The sequence below is a fragment of the Aspergillus alliaceus genome (genome assembly GCF_009176365.1).
Source record: "Aspergillus alliaceus strain CBS 536.65 unplaced genomic scaffold BDW43scaffold_5, whole genome shotgun sequence".
NCBI lineage: Eukaryota > Fungi > Ascomycota > Eurotiomycetes > Eurotiales > Aspergillaceae > Aspergillus > Aspergillus alliaceus.
The window spans coordinates 762,495-782,575 of NW_022474688.1; the positions used below are offsets into that span (position 1 = coordinate 762,495).

At 47.4% G+C, this 20,081-nt stretch overlaps 8 protein-coding genes across 8 annotated transcripts; all 8 read right to left on the minus strand.

Annotated features, from left to right (window-relative positions):
- Nucleotides 1-2,818: 2,818 nt before the first annotated feature.
- Nucleotides 2,819-5,552, minus strand: BDW43DRAFT_264015 (putative MFS sugar transporter). The gene is made up of 3 exons (XM_032040625.1): nucleotides 4,911-5,552; nucleotides 4,248-4,843; nucleotides 2,819-4,185 (listed from the first exon to the last, which is right to left on the minus strand). The coding sequence occupies exons 2-3, from the start codon at nucleotides 4,810-4,812 to the stop codon at nucleotides 3,092-3,094; spliced, it is 1,659 nt and encodes a 552-aa protein (XP_031904548.1). The 5' UTR covers nucleotides 4,813-4,843; nucleotides 4,911-5,552; the 3' UTR covers nucleotides 2,819-3,091.
- A 728-nt stretch (nucleotides 5,553-6,280) lies between these two features.
- Nucleotides 6,281-7,178, minus strand: BDW43DRAFT_181912 (uncharacterized protein). Its single transcript, XM_032038889.1, has 2 exons — nucleotides 7,092-7,178; nucleotides 6,281-7,023 (listed from the first exon to the last, which is right to left on the minus strand). The coding sequence occupies exon 2, from the start codon at nucleotides 6,886-6,888 to the stop codon at nucleotides 6,409-6,411; it is 480 nt and encodes a 159-aa protein (XP_031904549.1). The 5' UTR covers nucleotides 6,889-7,023; nucleotides 7,092-7,178; the 3' UTR covers nucleotides 6,281-6,408.
- A 1,269-nt stretch (nucleotides 7,179-8,447) lies between these two features.
- BDW43DRAFT_307228 (uncharacterized protein) lies at nucleotides 8,448-8,792 on the minus strand (the record flags this gene model as incomplete). Its single annotated transcript, XM_032046206.1, has 1 exon — nucleotides 8,448-8,792. One exon carries the CDS (start codon nucleotides 8,790-8,792, stop codon nucleotides 8,448-8,450), a length of 345 nt encoding a protein of 114 aa, XP_031904550.1.
- Nucleotides 8,793-9,056: 264 nt separating this feature from the next.
- Nucleotides 9,057-9,489, minus strand: BDW43DRAFT_264018 (fungal specific transcription factor domain-containing protein). Its single transcript, XM_032040626.1, has one exon. It carries the CDS (start codon nucleotides 9,469-9,471, stop codon nucleotides 9,316-9,318), a length of 156 nt encoding a protein of 51 aa, XP_031904551.1. The 5' UTR covers nucleotides 9,472-9,489; the 3' UTR covers nucleotides 9,057-9,315.
- A 1,576-nt stretch (nucleotides 9,490-11,065) lies between these two features.
- On the minus strand, nucleotides 11,066-12,346 carry BDW43DRAFT_264019 (uncharacterized protein). The gene has a single exon (XM_032040627.1). The coding sequence runs from the start codon at nucleotides 12,080-12,082 to the stop codon at nucleotides 11,348-11,350; it is 735 nt and encodes a 244-aa protein (XP_031904552.1). The 5' UTR covers nucleotides 12,083-12,346; the 3' UTR covers nucleotides 11,066-11,347.
- A 94-nt stretch (nucleotides 12,347-12,440) lies between these two features.
- BDW43DRAFT_264020 (ribosome biosynthesis protein MAK16) lies at nucleotides 12,441-13,871 on the minus strand. The gene is made up of 2 exons (XM_032040628.1): nucleotides 13,684-13,871; nucleotides 12,441-13,533 (listed from the first exon to the last, which is right to left on the minus strand). Exons 1-2 carry the CDS (start codon nucleotides 13,743-13,745, stop codon nucleotides 12,621-12,623), a joined length of 975 nt encoding a protein of 324 aa, XP_031904553.1. The 5' UTR covers nucleotides 13,746-13,871; the 3' UTR covers nucleotides 12,441-12,620.
- A 360-nt stretch (nucleotides 13,872-14,231) lies between these two features.
- BDW43DRAFT_264022 (FAR11/STRIP family protein) lies at nucleotides 14,232-17,994 on the minus strand. Its single transcript, XM_032040629.1, has 5 exons — nucleotides 15,804-17,994; nucleotides 15,643-15,749; nucleotides 15,422-15,588; nucleotides 15,238-15,367; nucleotides 14,232-15,189 (listed from the first exon to the last, which is right to left on the minus strand). Exons 1-5 carry the CDS (start codon nucleotides 17,757-17,759, stop codon nucleotides 14,349-14,351), a joined length of 3,201 nt encoding a protein of 1,066 aa, XP_031904554.1. The 5' UTR covers nucleotides 17,760-17,994; the 3' UTR covers nucleotides 14,232-14,348.
- Nucleotides 17,995-18,168: 174 nt separating this feature from the next.
- On the minus strand, nucleotides 18,169-19,761 carry BDW43DRAFT_264024 (phosphatase PAP2 family protein; the record flags this gene model as incomplete). Its single annotated transcript, XM_032040630.1, has 3 exons — nucleotides 19,249-19,761; nucleotides 18,989-19,178; nucleotides 18,169-18,924 (listed from the first exon to the last, which is right to left on the minus strand). Coding segments are annotated over exons 1-3 (701 nt in total), but the record flags the coding sequence as incomplete, so codon positions are not given.
- Between the last annotated feature and the right edge of the window lie 320 nt (nucleotides 19,762-20,081).

The window sequence follows — 20,081 nt, forward strand, 5'->3', positions numbered from 1 at the left end:
GTACAGTGCCTCAATAGGGGTTATTTTTGACTTCAGCGCTCGAGTGGACGAACGGTTCTTAATGTAGACAGCAGGGGACCATGCTTAAGGCCGCAGCTGCTGTGATAGATTTGTGGTGCGCACTGCTTCTTGAGTCTTTGCTTCGAGGATTGCAACAATGCTCTTCAGTATTCGCTTTTAATCACTCATCATTGCGTCGTTGTAGACTGATGCAATTCCGTCACGCGTAGTCCGAATAGCAAGTCCCACAGCTCCATTCTGGTGATGTCTATATGGCGATATAGGCTCAGCCAAGTTCTCTCTCTTCCGAAACTCCTCTTTCTGGGTGGATTGTCCAACCGTACTTGCCGAACTGTCGCCGTTTCTAACTCAGCAATCAGAGCAACGATTTCTGCGTCTTGATGAGTATCTCTATGTTTGATTCGTCTGCACCATTGATACCTGGTGGTATCATCGATTGCAAGAAGCATTCCAGAAGTTCCATCGAGCCCTGTAACTTTATACTGACCCCATACATCGACATGTATAAGATCTCCTGGAGTCATTCCTCTTCTGCTAGCGGGATCTCTAGGAACTCTGATAATCCCTTTGTGGTGTTTCGCAAATAGAACATCTTTGTCCACACGTGCCGTTATTCGCTTCTTGATAAGAGAAATACTAGTTGACATATCTATCAATCTCTTCAGTGCATCAACACTCATATGTCCAAAATCACGGTGAACTTTCCAGACCGGATCGCCGGAGAATCCCTGCTCTTGTACTTCTTATTGTACAGGAAACTCTTCCAATTCAGTTGTGCTTTCTGAGATAGGATTCTCGCGCACTGGAAGAGCTGTTTCCTGGAGCAACGAATATACACACTGACTAAAGCAGTACAGTCCTTCCCGTAGAGAAGTGCATGTAAATTTTTCATTGTTTAAGACTTAGGATGAAATCCTTGTGATCAACTATGCATTTTACCCCCCTTTCGGTCAATTTTGAGACTGAAATTAGGTGCATAGGAGTTTTGGTGCATACCGAACTTCAGACAATGAGGTTTGTTGTGTCTCCCGTCGCATCGAGGTCAAGACGTGAAGAAGAACGATACCCCCTCCCTTCATTTTGAGAATCGCTTCTGAGTTCGCCACACTGATGGTCTTACTAACGTGCTCATTCGACGGAGAGTTCCATATCGCTGTATATGTGGAGATTTGCTCCTGAATTCAGTATCCATTCATGTGCCAATTTATTTCTACCAGTGGTCAGCCGAGTATAGATCCCAATGTAGTCTCCAATCTTGCGGAATACTTCTAGTCTTCCTTTGTACTCCGGCGTCTGCTTCCTGTCTAGTGATTTTCTGAGACAGAAAGTCAGTACCGAGAATTTGACATGGAAGGTTTGATTTCATACTGGTCGGGAAGATGGCACTCTCTGGACCTATTATCTTGGAACTGGATCTTGACTGTTATCTCGTTTGACAACTGAATCGTTTCACAGGCTCAGTTTGTTGACCTGATCATTCAAGCACTTGTTACTTCTCAGTCCTTTTCGGATTGCTTTCTCAATCTCCTTGTCGGCGTGTATAGCAAGACACTTCATTTGTGGTCTCGTTGGGTTGGGAGTTTTGTTTAGCGACCAGTGAGGTTTCCTTTCTGATCCGCCTTTTTCTTCCCTTCTTTGGCTTTCATCCAGTCAGGTTTGAGTTCTGAATGAAGAGTCCAACAGTGCTCTTCGTCGTGGTTTTTTTCCCTTGCAACCTGCAGCTGGGCATTTCACTCGATTTCACTCATTCCTGTGCTCCTATCTTTATTCTTCTCCGGCTCTCGTTTCTTGTCTTCTTTGTTTCATCCCAGACTGACTTCTACCTCCTGGGGCTGTTGTTTGATGTCATCCAGGTCCGGCAATTCCTGCCCCCTTCTGCTATAGACCACGTTCGTCATATCGATGGTTTGTCGGTAGTCCGAAGTGAGTGAGCGGAAATTTTTGGATTGAAGGGCATTCTCGTCGTATTGGAACCCGATTTCTCTCAAATGCTCCACACAATCTTCAAGTCGGCAGAAGAAATCATCAAGATTTTTTGCAGTTCTTCAGATGGAGATGCTCAATCTCTTGGAGAAGTTGCTGTCCATTCTGACGATTGCTCAATATGTATTGTTTGATAAAGCAGTTGAAGGCTTCAGTTGCATCATTGTAAGAGGCCAATTTGGTTCGTATTGGATCGAACTCATGAAGACGTAGCATGATTAGTGCCTTCGCCCTATCCTTCGTTTGTTGGTGGTATTCGCGCATTGCCTCATTGCATTGTTGGGTTGCAATTGCTGCTACCATTTCTTTGTAGGACTCAGAATTATCTCTCAGAATCCTTGGTGCAACTTTTTGAGTGACCGTATTGCCTTCTTCATCTATCACTTTTGTCGGTTTTTTCTTTTGTGTTTTTCTGAACAGACTTGAAAACACTCTCATAGAAATTCCTGATGGAGGGTCTATCAATTGTCATTTTACTTCCCTGAATAATGTCCCAATATTGAGATATTGAGAGGCGATCTTCGGCTCCTGCTCCCACTTAGCAAAGTTTTGTTTTCTTATCAGCATGTCAATCTTATAGCCAGCGAGGTCTCTGAGTGTTGGATCCATTTCTCCAACCCCCATAGAAGTTGACGGAGATGCTCGACATGAAGCATATCGTGCAGCAGGTATTGAGAGTAACTTAAGATGAATAGGTTTGGGATAAATATTTGAATTGGGATGGATAGACTAAGGTTGTTAACCTCTTGCAAATATGAGAAAAAAGGTCGTCTTAATTCTCTGAACTATCTAGAGATTATTTCTGCTTAAATACCCTATGCTGATTATTCACCGATTTTTTTGTTTCTCAATTTCCCTTTGTCTGAAATATTCACTATAATCACACCACCCTTGGAATATTCTGCAGAAAGCGGTAATGGAATATAATGAATGGCTCGAGGCAGCCATATTTAACTACAGGTCATAACAGCGCATTGCTCATTACCTTCGCTTTTGAATCGTTGAAGTGGAGAAATATCCTGACAGGATGTATATGACATGACATATATGACAGAAAAGCAAAATAGATCGAGATAGAAGGGTCAACTTAAGCGCTAGGGCTAAACACCTTTTTGAACCGGAAATGACAGAGATCACGGATGACCTGTGCAGTACTCTTGACGTTCTCTTTGACGATGACTGAGGTAGGCTTGGAGAACAGATCATCGATCTCTTCTAGAGACTTGTTCTTCGTTTCTGGCATGAAAATGATTTGGTAGAACCAGCCGAGCGCGGCGATGCCACCGTAGAAGCCCAGAGTAAGACCGATGCGGGTCATGGATTTCATCATGGCGGTGAAGTTGTAGGTCACGATGAAGGAGCAGAGGAAAAGATTGGCGTCAGCGGTAGTCATTCCATAACTACGGAGATAGGTGGGGAACACCTCGGCGGGGATAACCCAGGTCAGACAAGCGTAGGAGCCAAAGAAGCCCATGTACAGGATGATACCGGTGAGGTAGACACCTTCGGCGGCAACGGGGTTTTTATCTGCATTGATTTGATAACCGACCCCAACCAGGACGAGGCCGATAAAGAAGCCTGGGAGCATGGCATTGGCCCAGTAACGGCGGCCAAACTTCTCCATGTACATGACCGCGGGGATTGTGCCGATCAGCAGCGAGCCACCACCGACCAGCGACATGAAGACACTGTTGCGCTTGTCAAAACCGATGCCGCCCATTAGCACACCCATGTAATACATGACCGCGTTGACTCCGGTAAACTGGCCGAGGAAGACCATGATATTTGCGTAGACCATGGCACGGCGAGCACGGGGATTGGTGAAGAAGTCCATCCACGCGAATTTCTTGGTGTGCTGCTGCATTTCATTCTCGGACTCCACCGCCTGTCGCATACCTAAGAATTCGCTCTTGGCGTCTACATCCCCGAACCCACGGATATGTTTCCATACGCCATACGCTTCGACCGGTCTGTTCTTGTGCATCAAGAAACGAGGGCTCTCGGGCAGGAAAAGCATCCCAACCAAGAGGATGGTTGAGAAGACCAAAGATGAACCAAGGATATAACGCCAATTGCCAGTGACGTCGATGAATATGGCAGCAACTGCATAGCCAAGCACCTCACCTAGAGCAATGTTCAACTGGTAAAGCGAGACTAGGTTACCACGGACCCGGCCGGGGACTGCAACCGTTAGTGCGCGGAACATGGTTGTAGCAATGACAAAGAGGATAAGGGATACATACCACATTCAGCAACGTAGACTGGAACAGTGCCACCCTCCAGACCAACGCCCATACCCAAGATGAACCGACCAGCAAACATCATGTCAAAGTTGATCGCTCCAGCCTCCAAACCCGCACCGATGGTATAAAGGATGCAAGATACGATGATCGCCATGCGACGGCCCAGGCACTCGTTGGCAGGAGAAAGGATTAGAGCACCCCCAACAGCGCCTAGCGGCATGCCAGCATTAACCAAACTACCGTCGTTGTCGGATAAATGCAAGTCTCCGGGCATGTACAGGTTGGCACCACTGATCAAGGACTGGTCCAGACCAGAAAGGAGACCACCCAGGGAGGCAAATGCGACCAGGACATAGGTGAAGAAGGCAGGGTTGGATAACGTGACTTCGAATCGGGACTTTTTCATGGTACGCAGCTGTTCCTCCAGATGTTGGAGTTCTGCGTCCATGGCAGCTTCGTTGAACGCATCAGTGCCTTTGGGATCCTGGAGGACATCATCCATCTCCAGGGCGGTGGCATCCTTGTGATCATCATGGGATGCCTCAACATCATTTAGGGATCCCATGATGGAAGTTGATGAGTATAGCAGGGTAATACTAGAATGAATGGGTTGTGAACTTAGATAGGGTCACTCATAGATACACACACAAGGGCAGTAGTTACCGTGTATGGTGTAAGAAGCGATAAACCGGCTAAAACCTTCCGATTTTTATCACAGAAGGCCAGTGATCACTGGAAATGATAGAAGAAAAAGAAGGTGGAGGAGGAAAAGGGAAAAGCCAACAGTGAAATTCGGGCAGCCGAGAAACTACGGGACTAATAAGGAAGGACATGATCAGGCATGTCAGTCACCCCATTCCTCCACAAAGAAAGAAAACCATCATCGTCCCATGAGTGTGGGAGCCAAGTAAGAAGAAAGTGCTCAAAATTCATCATCATTAGACAAATGAAAAGACAGGGTTCGGAAAGGTGGGGACGTCATGGTCGAGTCAATTTTGTCTTTTGGGAAAATCAATTGGGCTTTAATAGGAATGTACGCCGTCAGGGAGTAAGAGTACTACATAGTAGTAAGGAGGGAGAGAAGGGGGGGTGGAATGTGACTTGCTATACTCCGTACTCCAGAATCACTCCGCATGGTGGGGGGAAAGCCGTCGGGAAGAAAAGGCAAAAAAAAAAGAGGAGAAACGCGCCGATCCCCACACGGCAAATGCATGTTCCCCGTGGAGGGCATCAAAGTAAACATTTTCAGGAAAAAAGCACGAGAAGCCGAGTCCGGCAACGGTACAATCTCGGCGAGTCTCTGGGCTATTTAACTAAAACTTCAGACTCGTATCCAATAGAAAGGCGCCCAATGCGGGATTTACCGAGCGTGCTTGGAGAGAAAACACAGCAAGAAAGAGATCCAGCACGAGTATCTGGCTCGCCCGAGCCTCTCATTGGCCCCTTCCCAGTTTAAGATTCACCCAGAAAGGCTTAGTTCATCGAACCACGGAACCGCCCTAGATTGCTGATTCGTGCTCGAATTGCAGGAAAATGTGGGTCCTTAAAAAACATGGATAAGTTGAATGTTGAGGAACCTACATTTGGTTGTCCGATGGATCGTTCCAAGTTCTACACCTACTACTAGTGTAAGGGAAATGGAAACCGGAAAGTTCTTAGTGATTGTTAGTAGTGGCTTTTCATTCTCCCGCCTGATACCATCATCACCTGATGTCCATCGTATTGGGGAAAAGGGGCCTGAAATCTGTACACAGTTATGATCTAACTCAATAAATTAAGAACGATCGTAAGAAAAGATAAAAGTATGTCAAAGACGGTGAGAAGATGAATATACATACTACTCAGTCTCCCTACTCTCACCAGTATATACGTTTAAAGTCATATTTACTCTTCCGGATCAATTGATGCCCCACTCAAGCCCTTACCATCTCCAGAAGCATTTATCGCCGGGAGGATGTTTTTGAATTCTCCCTTCTCCTGGAAATCCTCCCCTCTTCCTTTTTGACATTGCGCTACTCTATGCCAAGACTGCCAATGACAGAAAGACAAGCACAGACGAGAGCAACCACAAAGCTTAGCCCGAGCGAGGAATTATAGCCTTTCAGAACAGTAGTGTGGTACTGGGAGGGAATGATCTTGAAGAGGCCAGTGATACCTGCCCTCACAATTGTCTCAGGAGTGACTCGGCTACCAGAGATGCGAGCAAGACAAGTAGCCAAATCTCACTCGAAGAGGTCCTGGCCAACAGAGACAAATATCGCCCCAAACAGAGTCTAGCATTAGGGAAGCGTCGATAGCCACATTTTGTGGGGGAGTACCGTCTGCGCTGCCAAGTCGGGCTCCGGGAAGCAACAGCCGAAGCCGAAGCCGTATATGATCTGGTAGCCGATCCATTGACCGGTGATTGTGTTGACTCTGAGCATGGTGAGAAGCTCCGCACAACTGTTATGATGCGTGTGCTGGTGATCAGGAAGGGCATGTAATAGCAAACATGAGTCGTTCCCACATCGCTGATAATGGATGAATCAACCATGGCAACCATGAGAGGCAGCAGGTTCCGCCTCAAGACATCCTTAGCTGGAGCAAGGTAAAGACAAACAGGATGACGCCTCCAAATGGAAGTTTGATGTAAAAGCACCATCTCCAGAGAGACGTTTGAGGCAAAGGTACCGCCAATAAGCGGGCCTATAATGGACGAGACACCATAAGTAGCGCCGAATAAGGCTTGATAATGGTGTCGTTTTATAAGGGGGACAGCATAGATAATGAGAATCAGCTAAGTAATCCACGTTGTGAGTAGGTTATACTTAAGGCGTAGTGAAGGGGAAATGAAGCTTGACGTACAATGCCGTTCCTGGACCAATGATGAAGGCAACCGGGTTTGCTGCCGCGCCGCAGACAGCAGAGCCGACCTCAAACAGAACGACAGCGGCGGGCCGGAAAGACGACCTTGACATTCAAGAAGGTGTATAGCATCTCAAAAACGGGCAGAAAGGCGCAATTGGTGCCCATGTAGGCCGTTCCATACCAGCCAACCTCGTTGGACGTGTGGCAGCTGAGATGATTAATTTGTCCTACAACTCTTCTGGTCAGCCAGCTGCGCCGAGAAGAAGCATGTGTTTTTAGCTGTACCAAGGCGACTAGAGACATGGCAATATAGAAGGGTAATCATCTGCAGCACAAGCTTAAGGCCCGTAGGGTTCTCGTGGTCATCAAGAGCTTCTGGTTCCCCGTCTCCTTCCCCTGCGGATTATCATTGCTAGAAGTATCCATTGTGCAACTGGTTGATGTGAATTGATCTTCGGGGCTTCCTTATCAGCCTGTTTCTTCGGCGGCATGGTTTGTTTACTAATGTTGAAGGAAGTAGCATTATTGCAATAAGTGCTAATATTTCTCCAAATATGTGAACAACACTCAGACCCATCCATGACGGAGGGTGGTTTGGCAATGACGGACGTTATTGAACCATTTCGAGAATAACCCTTCCATAAAGATGACTCCTCCCGATCTTTGGCCATCCTCCCGGCCATGACCGCCCATTCCACCGCCCGACCGTCCGCGACTATTATACAGAACGCCCTCGAGCCACCCAAGTCTTATCTGCCGGAATAAAGCCACAACAAAGAAATCAATCTGCAGTTCAATGAGGAGTATCCTAGCTTGCATGTAGAATGGATTGTCCTAAGGCGTCTGCTTTCGCCGACACGTTTTCGGAGATCCTCACCCGGGTGAAGACCTGGATTTCCAAGAGTGAACCGTCGATCTCGCTTTTGAACGCAACAAACACCCTGTACGCTGGAAAGCACGGGCTTGATCCATAGCAGTATATGGACGGATTTCACTTCTTTGAAACGTTGCTACGTGTCAGGCAAGATAGCAAATAAGTACTACCAGTAGGCCTATGCTCCAAGTGTGATGATCACGCAAGGCCGGCTCGTCAATACCAATATTGGACCTAGAAGAAGTCATCAGTTGCAGATGTAATCCTTTGGCAATAGAAGAACAATAGGTGGTGTCTAAAAGTGCATCAGAGATAGACTTGCGGAAACCGCAGAGCCTGAATATAACAACATTCGTGTACCTGATGGACTTAATTCATCCCCGTCCAATCTCCTTCTATAGGTTCAGCTATGAAGTCGTCCCACGAGCTTCCGAATGCCACCATGTCAGCATCAACCACAGAGCAAGGGGGATCCACCATCATATTCGGCCCGGCATCATGATCACCAAAGTAGCACTGTACGGCCCCGGCATTAACCCTGTTGGGTGACCAATAGTAGCAGACCGCTCGCGCAATGGTGCATCCTCCACCTCGTCTGATGGGATCAAAGTTGGTGAGTTTGACTTGTCGAAATCCTGCTTGAGCGCGGATGTGATGGCTGTTGCCGCCCTACGTGCCACTATAGAGCGGTCGGCATCATTTTCCCATAGACATTTTGCAATGTCCAAGTCCTCTAAGATTTCATCCCGGCGATGGAGAACACCAGACTCAATCGGGTCAAGATGGCTCCCGTGGAATTGAGTCAAAGCAAAACATAATATCATCGTAACTTGTTGAAACTCATGGTTTAGTGATGAGGCAACACTCCAGCGAATACCGAATATAATGTACCCCGGTTGAGCCTCTTCGCTTATTGTTTGCTGCTGTTCTAGAATTACCAAGGCAGCGTTGATGCACAGCTTACTGGATTTCGCGTTCTCCCTCCTTCCACGGAGCTTTCATAAAGCTCCATCGACGAAGGAGATAAAAGGCATAAGAATGTCTATAAAGATTCGGTTCAGGGTTGTAGCGGGGCTGCCCATAATCGATGTCTCAAGCGACCGACACTTTGACTGTCCCGGTATGGAATCGATGGCCCTTTCAAGTTTAGCATCTAGTATGGCAATGACGGCGAATGACGGTGGCCCTGCTTCACCCACGTCATATATCTTCGCCGCTGTCTCGATAATGACGTATCGTTAAATAATGTGCGAGAGTGAGGTAGGGTCAGTCAATGGGCGCCTGGGTGGAACTCTATCATGCTCGAAGCTCAGGTCATTATCGAACAAATTTGCGGGCGGGCGTGCGTCACATTGAGAATCCTTGATGATAGATATGTGGAAGGCCAAGTTGGGTGCTCGTGAAGGAATTTATGTAATATAGTGTAATCCAGAGCCGCCGTCGGAATTCTGCCTCTAAGGGTCGAATATTTGGCCAGTGGGACGGATTATGAGGCAGCCCCATGCACAAAGCGAGCTGAGCGATTACACCGATTAGGATCCAGTTGCCAATATCTGTGTTGAGATTCATGTTTTGGCCAACGGCAAAATGCAAGGCCAGTGTTTCAATGGTATATCAGCTTAGTCGCAAATAATCCCCAGCAACTAAATAATGGAAGAGTTCGTAGGTCTCAATCGTGTCCTTTATATCCACAGTATACAGACTAAAGGCTCCATTATCTTGCTGTTGGAGGAATGCGGAAACACTCATCACACTGACTAGAAGTCCCACCCACATGATGGGCGCAGCCGTAGTGTCCACCCAAAATTTTGAGTACTACACACAGTAAATTAGCCAAAGAAAATAAGGAGAAACAAAAGGCAATAAATATGTTTGGAGGGATATCCGACCTCGGCGAGGAACCTTGCCCCATGGAGAATTCCTAACTCGTATTAGCAAAAATAGAACGTCGAGCACTCAAGGGCTCATCCCAGCACTTACAAGAGGCAAAATCAAAAGCATTAAAGAAGTGAGAATTGTGCCTATCAACTACCTTGCGTGGGGTATCATAGCGAGTATCTGCTCCTTCGGAAGAGAGGGGTGACCTGAGAGAAGTGATATTCTGGTAACTATGGGGTTAGCAATTCAAAATCAGCATCGAGTATAGTTGACTCTCGACTTCGGCCGGCTTCTGAGTGGCCATCAGACAATTCATCTTTGAGAATTCGGATCTGAGAAAAGAAAGCTCATCAGACAAATCATAATGTTTTATGGATCCTGGGAACCACAACTCACATCCTCTAAGATGGTGACCCAATGGTGCTGCCAATATAGTCGGCATGGTCGCCAGTGAGTGCTAATTTTCCCACAGTATCCCGCTAAATGACCATCCAGACGAGTAAGCCGTGATGCAGACTCGAGAAAAGGCTCGAATGACGATGATACTGGAATACCCGACGCCTGGCGGGAGTTTTGTTCCATAACTCTCATTTGGTCTCTCATCTGGGTTACAAGTTTCTCAAGGCGAGAGACTCTCTAACGGGCTTGTTGGCTTCTGGCATATGGCCTATAGTCGACAGCATCTTTGCATTCTTGCTCTGAGGAGCTGTATTTGCACTCTTTTGTTCTGCCATGTCTTAAGCAAGAGCTACACGGGGATTGTCTGTCGCAAACGAAGTCTGTAAGAGTCTTAGCATATTGTGTCTTTATTTTATCTGGTTGATCACCACCGAAAAGACCGACTCACTTGCGTTCTCAGCGGAACGAACAGCTCAAAATGGGCTTATCACGTCTCCGGCCATGGGGTACTGATTGTGGCATCATTTTGTACGGGTCTTCTCCGTAAAGAGGTCGCCAGCTGACGTTGTTACGATGCCAGGGGAAAAAGCGAAAACGCAATCGGAAAATGTAGTAACAGTGGAAGATGATGGTAAGAACACGGGTGCCAGCGAGGGATAACACAGTCAGCAGTTTTACTGGACCGATATTAAACATGGCTAACTGGATACCTAGTATTTGATATGTAGAGTAATATATCTGAAATCCTATTGGTTAGGTAAGGGTTACTACAAATTGAGATCTCTATACGTGTCTTTTTATAAAGGGTAGAGTAGATAGGTACCAATATATTTTTATTCATTTGCCCTATATATTTACACAATATCAATTACATCAGGCAAGGTACTAAAATTCTCTGTACTATACATAGATGAGTAGCACTAAATTATATGTATTAGTTAAGAAAAGAAAAATAATATAAAGAGAAAAGAGAGAGAGTATCCTATCCTCAAGTGAGACCACAAACACTAGCCAGCAGTGTCTGTCTCCTTCTCGGCGGGATGATCGATCCTCGGCTTTCTCTCCTTCCTCTTCCTATGAAAGAGACCACTAGTGGGCCTTTTCATCGCATTCTTCCCCCAACGGGTTTTCGTGCGGTAGGATCCGATCCTCCATAGTATGGTGAAACTGGCCGACTATTCAGGTTCTGCCCAGGACTAGGCGACCGACCTCCATGTAACCTAGCCCGAAGCCTTTCTTGGGCCGAAGCTGCCCGTTCTAGGGGCTGAGAACCCGTCATTGGCCCCGAAACTGATTGATATGATCCACCTCGCTGACTGGGCAGTGGTCGCCCTCCGCCCGGGTGCAGCGATGGTGGTGTAGGGGAGTGACTTGGCGGTGTTGCTATTGATCCCGGAGGCGCACTGCTGGTGGCGGCCAACGGCGCACCCATGCTGCCAGGGGTTCCCCGTCCTCGCCGCAAGCTAGATGTCTGGGAAGCAGGAGGTTGTGCCGAGCCTGAGTCACCCCACAGATCACCCAATCCACCACCACTACCACGTCCATACATCGCCGTTGCAGGGGCCGAGCCATGGGCACTAGGTTGTATTTGAGTTGTTGCAATAGTTCGTGCAGGAGAAGGAGTTGGAGCTTTGGGGTTAGGTGGAAGCCAGGTGGGAAGCGGACGACCTTTCTCGGTATAGTACGCGCGCAGAACGTTGGAGATGTGAGAGCAGTCCTCGTGGTCCGGGTCGTCTGCTTCGTCGCCTAAAGTGATTGCTCGACGAAGGGACGTGAGACGGGTACCGAGATTTGAGATCGCCGAAGAGGACGTGAGGGAAGAAAAATAAGAAGACATTATGTTGTACTCCAAATGTTCAGCAGAACCAGGTCGAGGCTTGGTATAGTGGCGGAGGATTGGGATGGCGGCAAAGATAATGCGGTGTAGACGGAACTGAATGCGACAACACCGGAAACACCCAAAGAAAGAGAAGATTCGAATTTGGCTTATATAACAATGAGGATCACAGGGTATCCCGATTAACAGCCACGCAGGGAGAAGACAGAAGGTGTAAGGTTAATTCGGCTTCATAAGTCATTACACTTGGCGCTCCACGTGTTTCACCTTGGCACGTGAGCCGCGCCTATGTATCTTCCAGAGTACGATATAATCCCAACATTTTCATTACATGGGACATGGAAATACAATGAAAAAATTAAGTTAAAAAAATTTTTCATATTAGTCCCGCAGGACAGGAAGAGACTATGCAGAGACTGGGTATGACGCCCGATCATAGCAGATATCAGATAACCAGACAACGCCGTGCATAATAAAATGAATCACGATGCTTTTTGCTTTTTAGTTGGGGTTTCCAAGATTGAACAAATGTGTTACCTTAGGCGAAAACACTCTCCTTGCCCGGTCCTTCGGTTTCGTACTCGATCTCAATGCGAGGGCCCTTCTTCCGGGGTTTAGGCTGGGGAGCAGAACGCTTCCTCTTGAAGCCAGGCGCGGGCTTCTTCTTCTCATCCTCGCTGTGCTCGCTGGCATCCTCTTCGTCGCTCTCCTCGTCACTGTCCTCATCGTCATCATCATCATAGTCATCGCTTGAGTCTCCTGACTCCGCACCCAACCAATCTTCAATATCTTCCAGGTCTTCCTCCTCATCAAGATCGCTGACATACTCCACCTCACCAACACCTTCCTCCTCCTCTTCAATCTCCTCCCCATCATCAAGATCCTCGTCACGCTCACCCTCTCCCGCGCGCTCCAGGCCGCGAAGTACCTTCTTCCAGATACCCTCCTCCACATTCAGTGGCCGATCGCCATAAGCACCGCTGCGCAACCTCTCAATAAGCTCTCTCTCAATTGCCCTCTCAACCTTTGCCGCCGACTCGGCCTTGCGCTCACGGGTCTCCTCTCTCCGACGAATCTTAGGCGCCAACTTCGGCACAATCTTTTCACCCAGTCTCTCCTCCTCCTTAGCCAGCTTCTTCATCCGAATAGCGACCTGCGTCAGTCTCGTGAGACGCTGCTTGCACTTGTGCACCAGGAACTTAGGCCAGTAGATCAGTCGCTCATCGAGTTGTTCCAGCGCCTTCGCGTAGTTTGACGACAGCCTTATCCGCTCCCACCATTTGCTAGGCATATGTGCTCGTTCCACGGTCTTCATGTAGAGATACATCACGCCTGTTTCGGGGTCCGACCGCACCGTGGCATAGCGGGAATTGGCCAACGGGCAGGACTGCCTGTTGCAGAGACCGCTGACATTGTATTCGTTTCGGCAGAAATTTTGGCCCTTGGTTGTTCTGGGAAATTGGAACGTCAGTTAACTGTCATATTACTGTTATTCGAAGGTATTTCTTGTCCTTATTTTCCTCCTTTGCATTTGATGCTTTGTGTTTATACTTTTTCTCTCTTGCTGGATGATACGGAAGTATTTTTCATCAGGAACTTACTTCAGTTTATAGGAGCAAAATTGTTGGTTAATAACCTGCCAGACGATCTCGTCCGACGACATTTTGGCTGGAGCCGGTCAAAAATTCCACAATAACGGCTTAAACTGCCCTGGTTGGGAGAAGAAGTAACTTGGTTGTCCGGCTAGACCTTACGAGAATAAACGATTCTGCCGCAAAAAAAAAAAAAAGAGTTGCCGCAGTAATGATCACGTGATATAACCTTATCGATAAGAGTCGACAATTAGCCTTCATGATTGTAAAATGTTGTGATCTCAGGGGAAAGATGGGCAGAACGATGCTGTATCAGCTACACGTACGTAGCCTACTGAGGACCGGATGCCATTCCGATAGATCTCAATTCTATGGACGACTATATCAACTATCTTAAGCGCTTCTTCTCCTTTTTCTCCTAATGGGTAAAGCCTTCAGGGGCAGAAGAGTTGGTGATCCGGCCAAGCCACTAGAGCGATCACGTGTCTCGTATAGATTCATATCATAAAACAACAGCTCCAACTAGTTAATCTTCTACAATTAATAGTAGAACGTACTTGAGGCGAAATAAATGAAAGCCAGCACCATCACCTCTATTGGGGTATATGTTTCTCATTCATGAATGTCATTATACTCTACGGCGACGAAACAGAGTCTCTCAATGCGAAATGGCCTCACCACCCCTCCATCTGTAATGGGCCCCCGTCCCATTCAGTCCCTTCTGCTAATTGGCCACCAGCAGCGGCCATTTCGGGTTCCTCGCCGGAGCCATTGAGTATTTCCTCACCTGCAAATCCCCAGCCCATTGCTTCAAGCTCTCGCACAAAGAAGTCACGCTCCTCTTCCATAAGGGACGCACCTTCCTCGCCGCCCATTACATCTTTATAACGCCGCAGGTGCCACCAGTGTGTCAGGCCGCGGAGCGCTTGCTCGAGCGGCAAGGCTTCTTCTACCTCTGCATCTATGTCTGATCCGGCCAGCCAGTCATCCCGCAGCTCAGGGCGGCAGTAGAGGTAAATGGCGGTGATCACACGCATGTTGCTTTGGCGCCATTTACGGCCACAGTAAGGGACCTGTGATTTGAAAAGCTTGAGGGTGTAGAAGCGTAGATGAGGATCCGGGATTTTGAGACCTTTTCGAAGGATAGTGCTGGATTTGTATTGCACCAGTAATAGACACCTGTGGGCTTTGTCACGGGTAATCTTCTGCATGATGTGCAAGTAATTGATCGCCGAGAAGAAATTGCGGAATGAAAACACCTTTATTGGCTCCTTGGGCGGGGGTGCTGTAGGATACCCCAGCTCGTCCACCTCAGGACGAGGGGGCTCTGGTTCGTCTAGGAATTCGGAAAAGGCGTCCTCGGGTGACAGCCTTCGCACCGAAATGTTTCCTACAGCCATTTCCGGCCGATGCCGAGAAATTGGAGGAGGCACAGCCTCATCCCCGCTTGAATCATCATCTGAAAGGGACGGTCCTAGCGGCTGATCCGACTGAAGACGACAGAAACAAAAGAAGCTTATTGTTGTCAGTAATACTCTCAAAATGACAGTTCAGAGTGCGTACCCTAGCTCTTTGCGGTCAAACTTCTGTGCCACTGCTTGATCAACATCTTGGTGGGCGAACATCTTCAATATCAATGGCAAATAGTTCGAATCGAGTAACAGCTGCGTCATGTACTCGAACTTCAATATGTCTGTGTCCCGTCAGTAACGATATCATTCAACCGGCGGCGCAGGCATGAGCTTACGAGATCTCTTGAACCACTTTACTAGAAGTAACAGAGACCCTGAAATAGCTTTTCCAGTAATTTCTCGAAGTCGAATGTTGTCAAGCTCCTCGATAGCAGCATCAGAGTTCAAATCCTCAGACACCGTCCCATGCCCAGGCCCGGATCCATTCACGCAATAGCCATCACTAGGAGCATGTTAACTTAACGCTCCGTACGGACACTATAGCTAGTATTCATACCTCATTCCTTGGCCGCCTTGTGCCTGGTTCACCATAGCACTGACATTCGTCAGGATTATCTTCAAGAATACAATGGTAATAGACTGCAAATGCACAAGAGTTTGTGTCTAACAAAAATCGTAAGTCATGCCGTATGTTTGTAAAGGACGGGCAAAACTCACGTAGAATGATTCAACGGCATCTAATCGTCGTTGGATATCTTTGTCATCGGTTTCCTTCCCGGTAGACCGCTCAGAGGGACCCTTCTTCCCCTGCTTCAAACCTAAGTCCTGGAAGTCTTCTACTAGTTCATTGGGAATATCTTCGTCGCATGCGGTCCCGTTATCATCCAGGTACCAGCCACGATCATACTTCATGAACCGTTCTCGCTCTTCCCAAAGTTGTTTCATCGCTCTCGTCATCTTAACATGTGTTGAGAAGAGCTTTCCGGCCTCAATGATTGAAGCTGGTACGTCACTTCCTTCCCACCTCTTTCCTACAAGAACGTCTTGAAGCTCAGTTGTTCCCTTCCCACCGAGATCGTTGCTGGAAACATCTAGAGGTGGATACATAAAGGGGAAGTTCTGGTTCGTCTGATAGTTTTGCTTCTTGCCTGCCTTACCCCCTGGTCCGATTGGTGACGGAGGAGGAGAAGGTGCTGGTGTTGCAATATGGACCGACTGGTGGAGGATCGAGCCGTTCCCACCCGCGACAGAAGGTCCGACCCCAGAAAAGAGGCCATTAGACGAAGTTGCTCTGCTGGGATGTTGGGGAAGAGGTGGGAGAATCGAATTGTTCTCTAGTTCCAGAGGAACTACAGGTGGTGGTGGATTATAAGCCGGGTATTTAGAAGTAATCTCTTGGCGAAAGATGTGATAATCGAGGGGGGATGCAGTCAAGAAAGGCGTCCTCCGAGAAGTATCGTCCTCTCTCTCCTTGAATGATGGTTCCAATTCTTCCTTGGCCCTCTTTAAATCCTCACTGCCGCCAAAGAAGAGGAGTAAAGACTTCCAAAACAAAAGGATTATTCTCGTAAGCGGAATGTTGGCAGAATCATCCCACCGCAAGCGTGCGATAATCTCAACCAAGAATACTAGCAAATTTGGCTTCAATTCTACTAGAGCATCCCTTAACGGCGTGTGCTGTGGATCGCGGGCCTCCTGTTTCCTACTGACTTCCACGATCACGTAGAAAGCCGTAAGTACTAGATTTGCCTCGCGCTCCATGACAGCGAGGGATACCGGGCTCGTGTTTTCAGTAAAAACGCTAGTAGGCTCGGTACTAGAAGATGTGCGGTTTCTATCAAAAACACGGCATAGGCACTCGAGCAATGGCCCCAGGCCAGAGCTTTCAAGAACCAGAGTGGCATTGTTCTCCATCCATTTGATTTGTAATGACTTAGATTTCGGGGCTTCTGCAGCTTCCTTGGGAGACGGATCTTCAGGATAGTCATCTACAGCTCGTCCAGCAGTGATACCCCATACTCCTGTCACGATGTAACAAATCACTTCCAGAGCTTCGAGGCGTACTAAGGGTTCACGCTCTCGTAGACCATTGATAATATGGCTCATGAATGCCTTTCGCCGATCATCAGTGGTATGTATCCATGATGTCTGCGAGGCGTCAGCATTCTGGCCCTCGGTGAAAGAAGCCCACTTTTTGGCGAACGATGATTTCATGCCCATTAGCATGGCTCTATCAAACTCGCTATATTGAAACCATTCTTCAATTTCTTCCACAAATGGCTGGGAATCAGCATATTCAAATGCATAAGCAGGCTGCTCAACCCTAGGCATCTCCTGTACAAGTTGCCTGAGCTGTGCAAGACTTAAGGAGTCTGGGGGCCTCTCCAGATTCTGCTGCACCGGAGCCGGAGGCGGAGGCTGTAGAGGCGGTGGTGGGGCTGCGGCATCCCGGCGTAAATCTGGTCGTCGTTTTCCAGTCTCTGGGGGCAGTTCACTAGGGATAGAAGACGTGCCCTTCGAGGCTCGCTCCTGCCGTAGACTTTCAGCAACCTCTTCCATCAGCTGATCGTCTGGAACAGGCGAGATATCGGTTCCTGTTTGGTCGACCTCATCTGCCTTAACAATGTGATGTTCTTGCATGGCCGTGTCGGTCGACTCCGAGGTATCGTCCATCTTTTGGTCCTGCGAGCTAATCCCTCGTCTCTTCTACCAACCAGGTATGAAGTGCTTAAGAGTATCAAGGGTATTTATCCTTCGAAAAATAAAGATAAAAGAGTGGTAACCAAGCTATAAGTTCTAATAGGGAACCAGAGTGCCGAAGTGAGCAGGGTCTAACATATTAATCAGTGAAGTCAAGGAGACATGATGGTATCTCTTGGCGGCTTTGGCAAAGTGCAGTTCCGCAAGCATGTTTGATAAAGGAGGGCCACACGACGGAAATCGGATACAGCTGGCCATTTGCGGGCGAGACCGATCACGTGCGAGGCACAGCGATAGAGGTTTATTAAAATCAATCTATGAAATCTACGAACTTCAGGCGCATACCGAAAACATTGCGGAATATAGCACCACCATTTGATACAAAAGATTCCATTATGTTAGCCCAGGTTATCCCCATACACACACACATGGATACCTTTCAATCCCCCAAAACAGAGTATTCAACTTTCAGAGTATCCTATTATTATTATAGCTGAGCATCAAAAGCGTTCCAAAGAAAAATTAGATCGCCAGTCACATACATAGGGCGGATATTGATAACTAAAAAGCTAAAATGCTGAAAAGAGTAATCCCAAGGGTATCAAATTGTAAGCCTTTCTTTCAACTCTAAGGAATGAAGTGTACGTAGCTGCAGGGCCTATATCGTTCATTCAATCAGTTTTTGGAGACTGGCGATCATTACTAGTTTGTCCTCGACGCTTCAACTTCCGCTTTGCTACCCATTGCTGCCACCCGGCCTCAGCAAGATCTTCACTTACCACCAAGTCTCGTATTCTTAACTGGTTTGATATGGCCATATCCAATGCCCAATCAATCCAGCCGTGTGCCCGGAGGGATGCTGTAACAAGGAACCAAGCAAAGGCACATCCAATACCAGCACCACATCCCGCTAGCACCTGTTTTGGTGTATGATAGTTCAAATAAATACGACTGATGGCTACGGCACTGGCGCCAGCACACAAGCCCACGGCAAGTGCTATCCGTATAAGCAAATGAAATGACGACTCGGGATACCAAGGGTTATGTCGAAAGATAAGGAAGAGCCCCAGGTACACAGCAAAGTAAGCGACGAATTGTGCGTGGGATGATGGCATGCCGTAGCCTTTCCCAAGCATTTCTGTGTCACAAGTTCCACGTCAGTGATCATACACATCCATATCTGGTCACATCAATCGACGTACGTTTCGGCCTCTCCTCTTGGATTATTCGCTTCAATACAAAGTTCAGTGTTTCACAACCCATCTGACCGGCAAACATCAATAACACCTCCGCTTCTCTTGTCGCCCAAATTAGGGTGACATATGTCACGCATAGCGCTTGGGGAACTAGGGCAAGCCAGGCGGATAAAAAGGAGAGCGGATCGTTGGGATTCTATCATATATACGTATCCCTAATAAGTACCTCGATCATTCGTAATCTCATGGGTGTAGAAGCAACTTACATAATGGACATGTGTCAAAGACAACGATGCCAGTGGCGTGTCACTCATATTGGTTTTTCAAGTGTGGGACTTTCTTTCCCCTTCTTCACGCTGTTGGGGATAAAGTAATAAAGATAAGGCTGACTGATAACAAGATGAAAGTATTGGAAAAGCCTATAATAGGTTGAAATTATGTGCAGTGAAATATATTAACGAGCGATAATCATTGGCTGACAAACATGATAGGTATGAAAATCACTAACAAATCTTAGATTTTAGAAAAAAGAAGTGCTGAGAACTCGAAGGTGTATAGAAAGAAATGAGCATGAAAGAACCAGAACTTTTTAAAGTTGTCACATACCCCATAGGCGCGAGTCCGCGTGCTCCCTCGCCGCTTTTACCTCCATCTTCCTTTGGGAGAGGTGGAGTAGACAAGTTAAAAGCAGCGGCCAAAATGAGGGGGAGGGGGAAATAGTGCCTTAGGATGCGGAAACATCATTGTCGAATGAGATGATGAGAGTGAGGGGAGGGAAAAGGAAAAAGAAAATTAAAATTAGATGACAATAGCTTAAAAGGGGCGAAAAAAGAAAAAAGAAACACGAACAATCTCCTACGGAGTGCAAAAAATAATACGACAGCGACTCGGGCAGCAAGTCACGCCTGAAGTCCTTTTCTTCTGGTCTTTGGGTTGTTCCTATGTTTTCTCTTCTCTTCTGCTCTGAAGTCACTTGTACTTTCACCGAAGGGAAAAAAAGCCTATATACAAATCTCTCTTCTTTTACCATCCCGTTGACCTCTTAGTCGAACCATGACGCACTTCTCCTTACACGTTCAATCCGAGTTCCGGTTCTGTC

Excerpts from the sequence above, each read along its gene's own strand:
- BDW43DRAFT_264015 (XM_032040625.1), bottom strand. The coding sequence starts at position 4,812 with ATGGGATCCCTAAATGATGTTGAGGCATCCCATGATGATCACAAGGAT. Across the intron at positions 4,186-4,247 it reads AGTCTACGTTGCTGAATGTG|TCCCCGGCCGGGTCCGTGGT; the intron begins GTATGTATCCCT and ends TAACGGTTGCAG.
- BDW43DRAFT_181912 (XM_032038889.1), bottom strand. The coding sequence starts at position 6,888 with ATGGTGCTTTTACATCAAACTTCCATTTGGAGGCGTCATCCTGTTTGT.
- BDW43DRAFT_264018 (XM_032040626.1), bottom strand. The coding sequence starts at position 9,471 with ATGGGGCTGCCTCATAATCCGTCCCACTGGCCAAATATTCGACCCTTA.
- BDW43DRAFT_264019 (XM_032040627.1), bottom strand. The coding sequence starts at position 12,082 with ATGTCTTCTTATTTTTCTTCCCTCACGTCCTCTTCGGCGATCTCAAAT.
- BDW43DRAFT_264020 (XM_032040628.1), bottom strand. The coding sequence starts at position 13,745 with ATGTCGTCGGACGAGATCGTCTGGCAGGTTATTAACCAACAATTTTGC. Across the intron at positions 13,534-13,683 it reads TTTTGCTCCTATAAACTGAA|AACAACCAAGGGCCAAAATT; the intron begins GTAAGTTCCTGA and ends CCAATTTCCCAG.
- BDW43DRAFT_264022 (XM_032040629.1), bottom strand. The coding sequence starts at position 17,759 with ATGGACGATACCTCGGAGTCGACCGACACGGCCATGCAAGAACATCAC. Across the intron at positions 15,750-15,803 it reads ATGCCGTTGAATCATTCTAC|ACACAAACTCTTGTGCATTT; the intron begins GTGAGTTTTGCC and ends GATTTTTGTTAG. Across the intron at positions 15,190-15,237 it reads TTTGACCGCAAAGAGCTAGG|CTTCTTTTGTTTCTGTCGTC; the intron begins GTACGCACTCTG and ends GACAACAATAAG.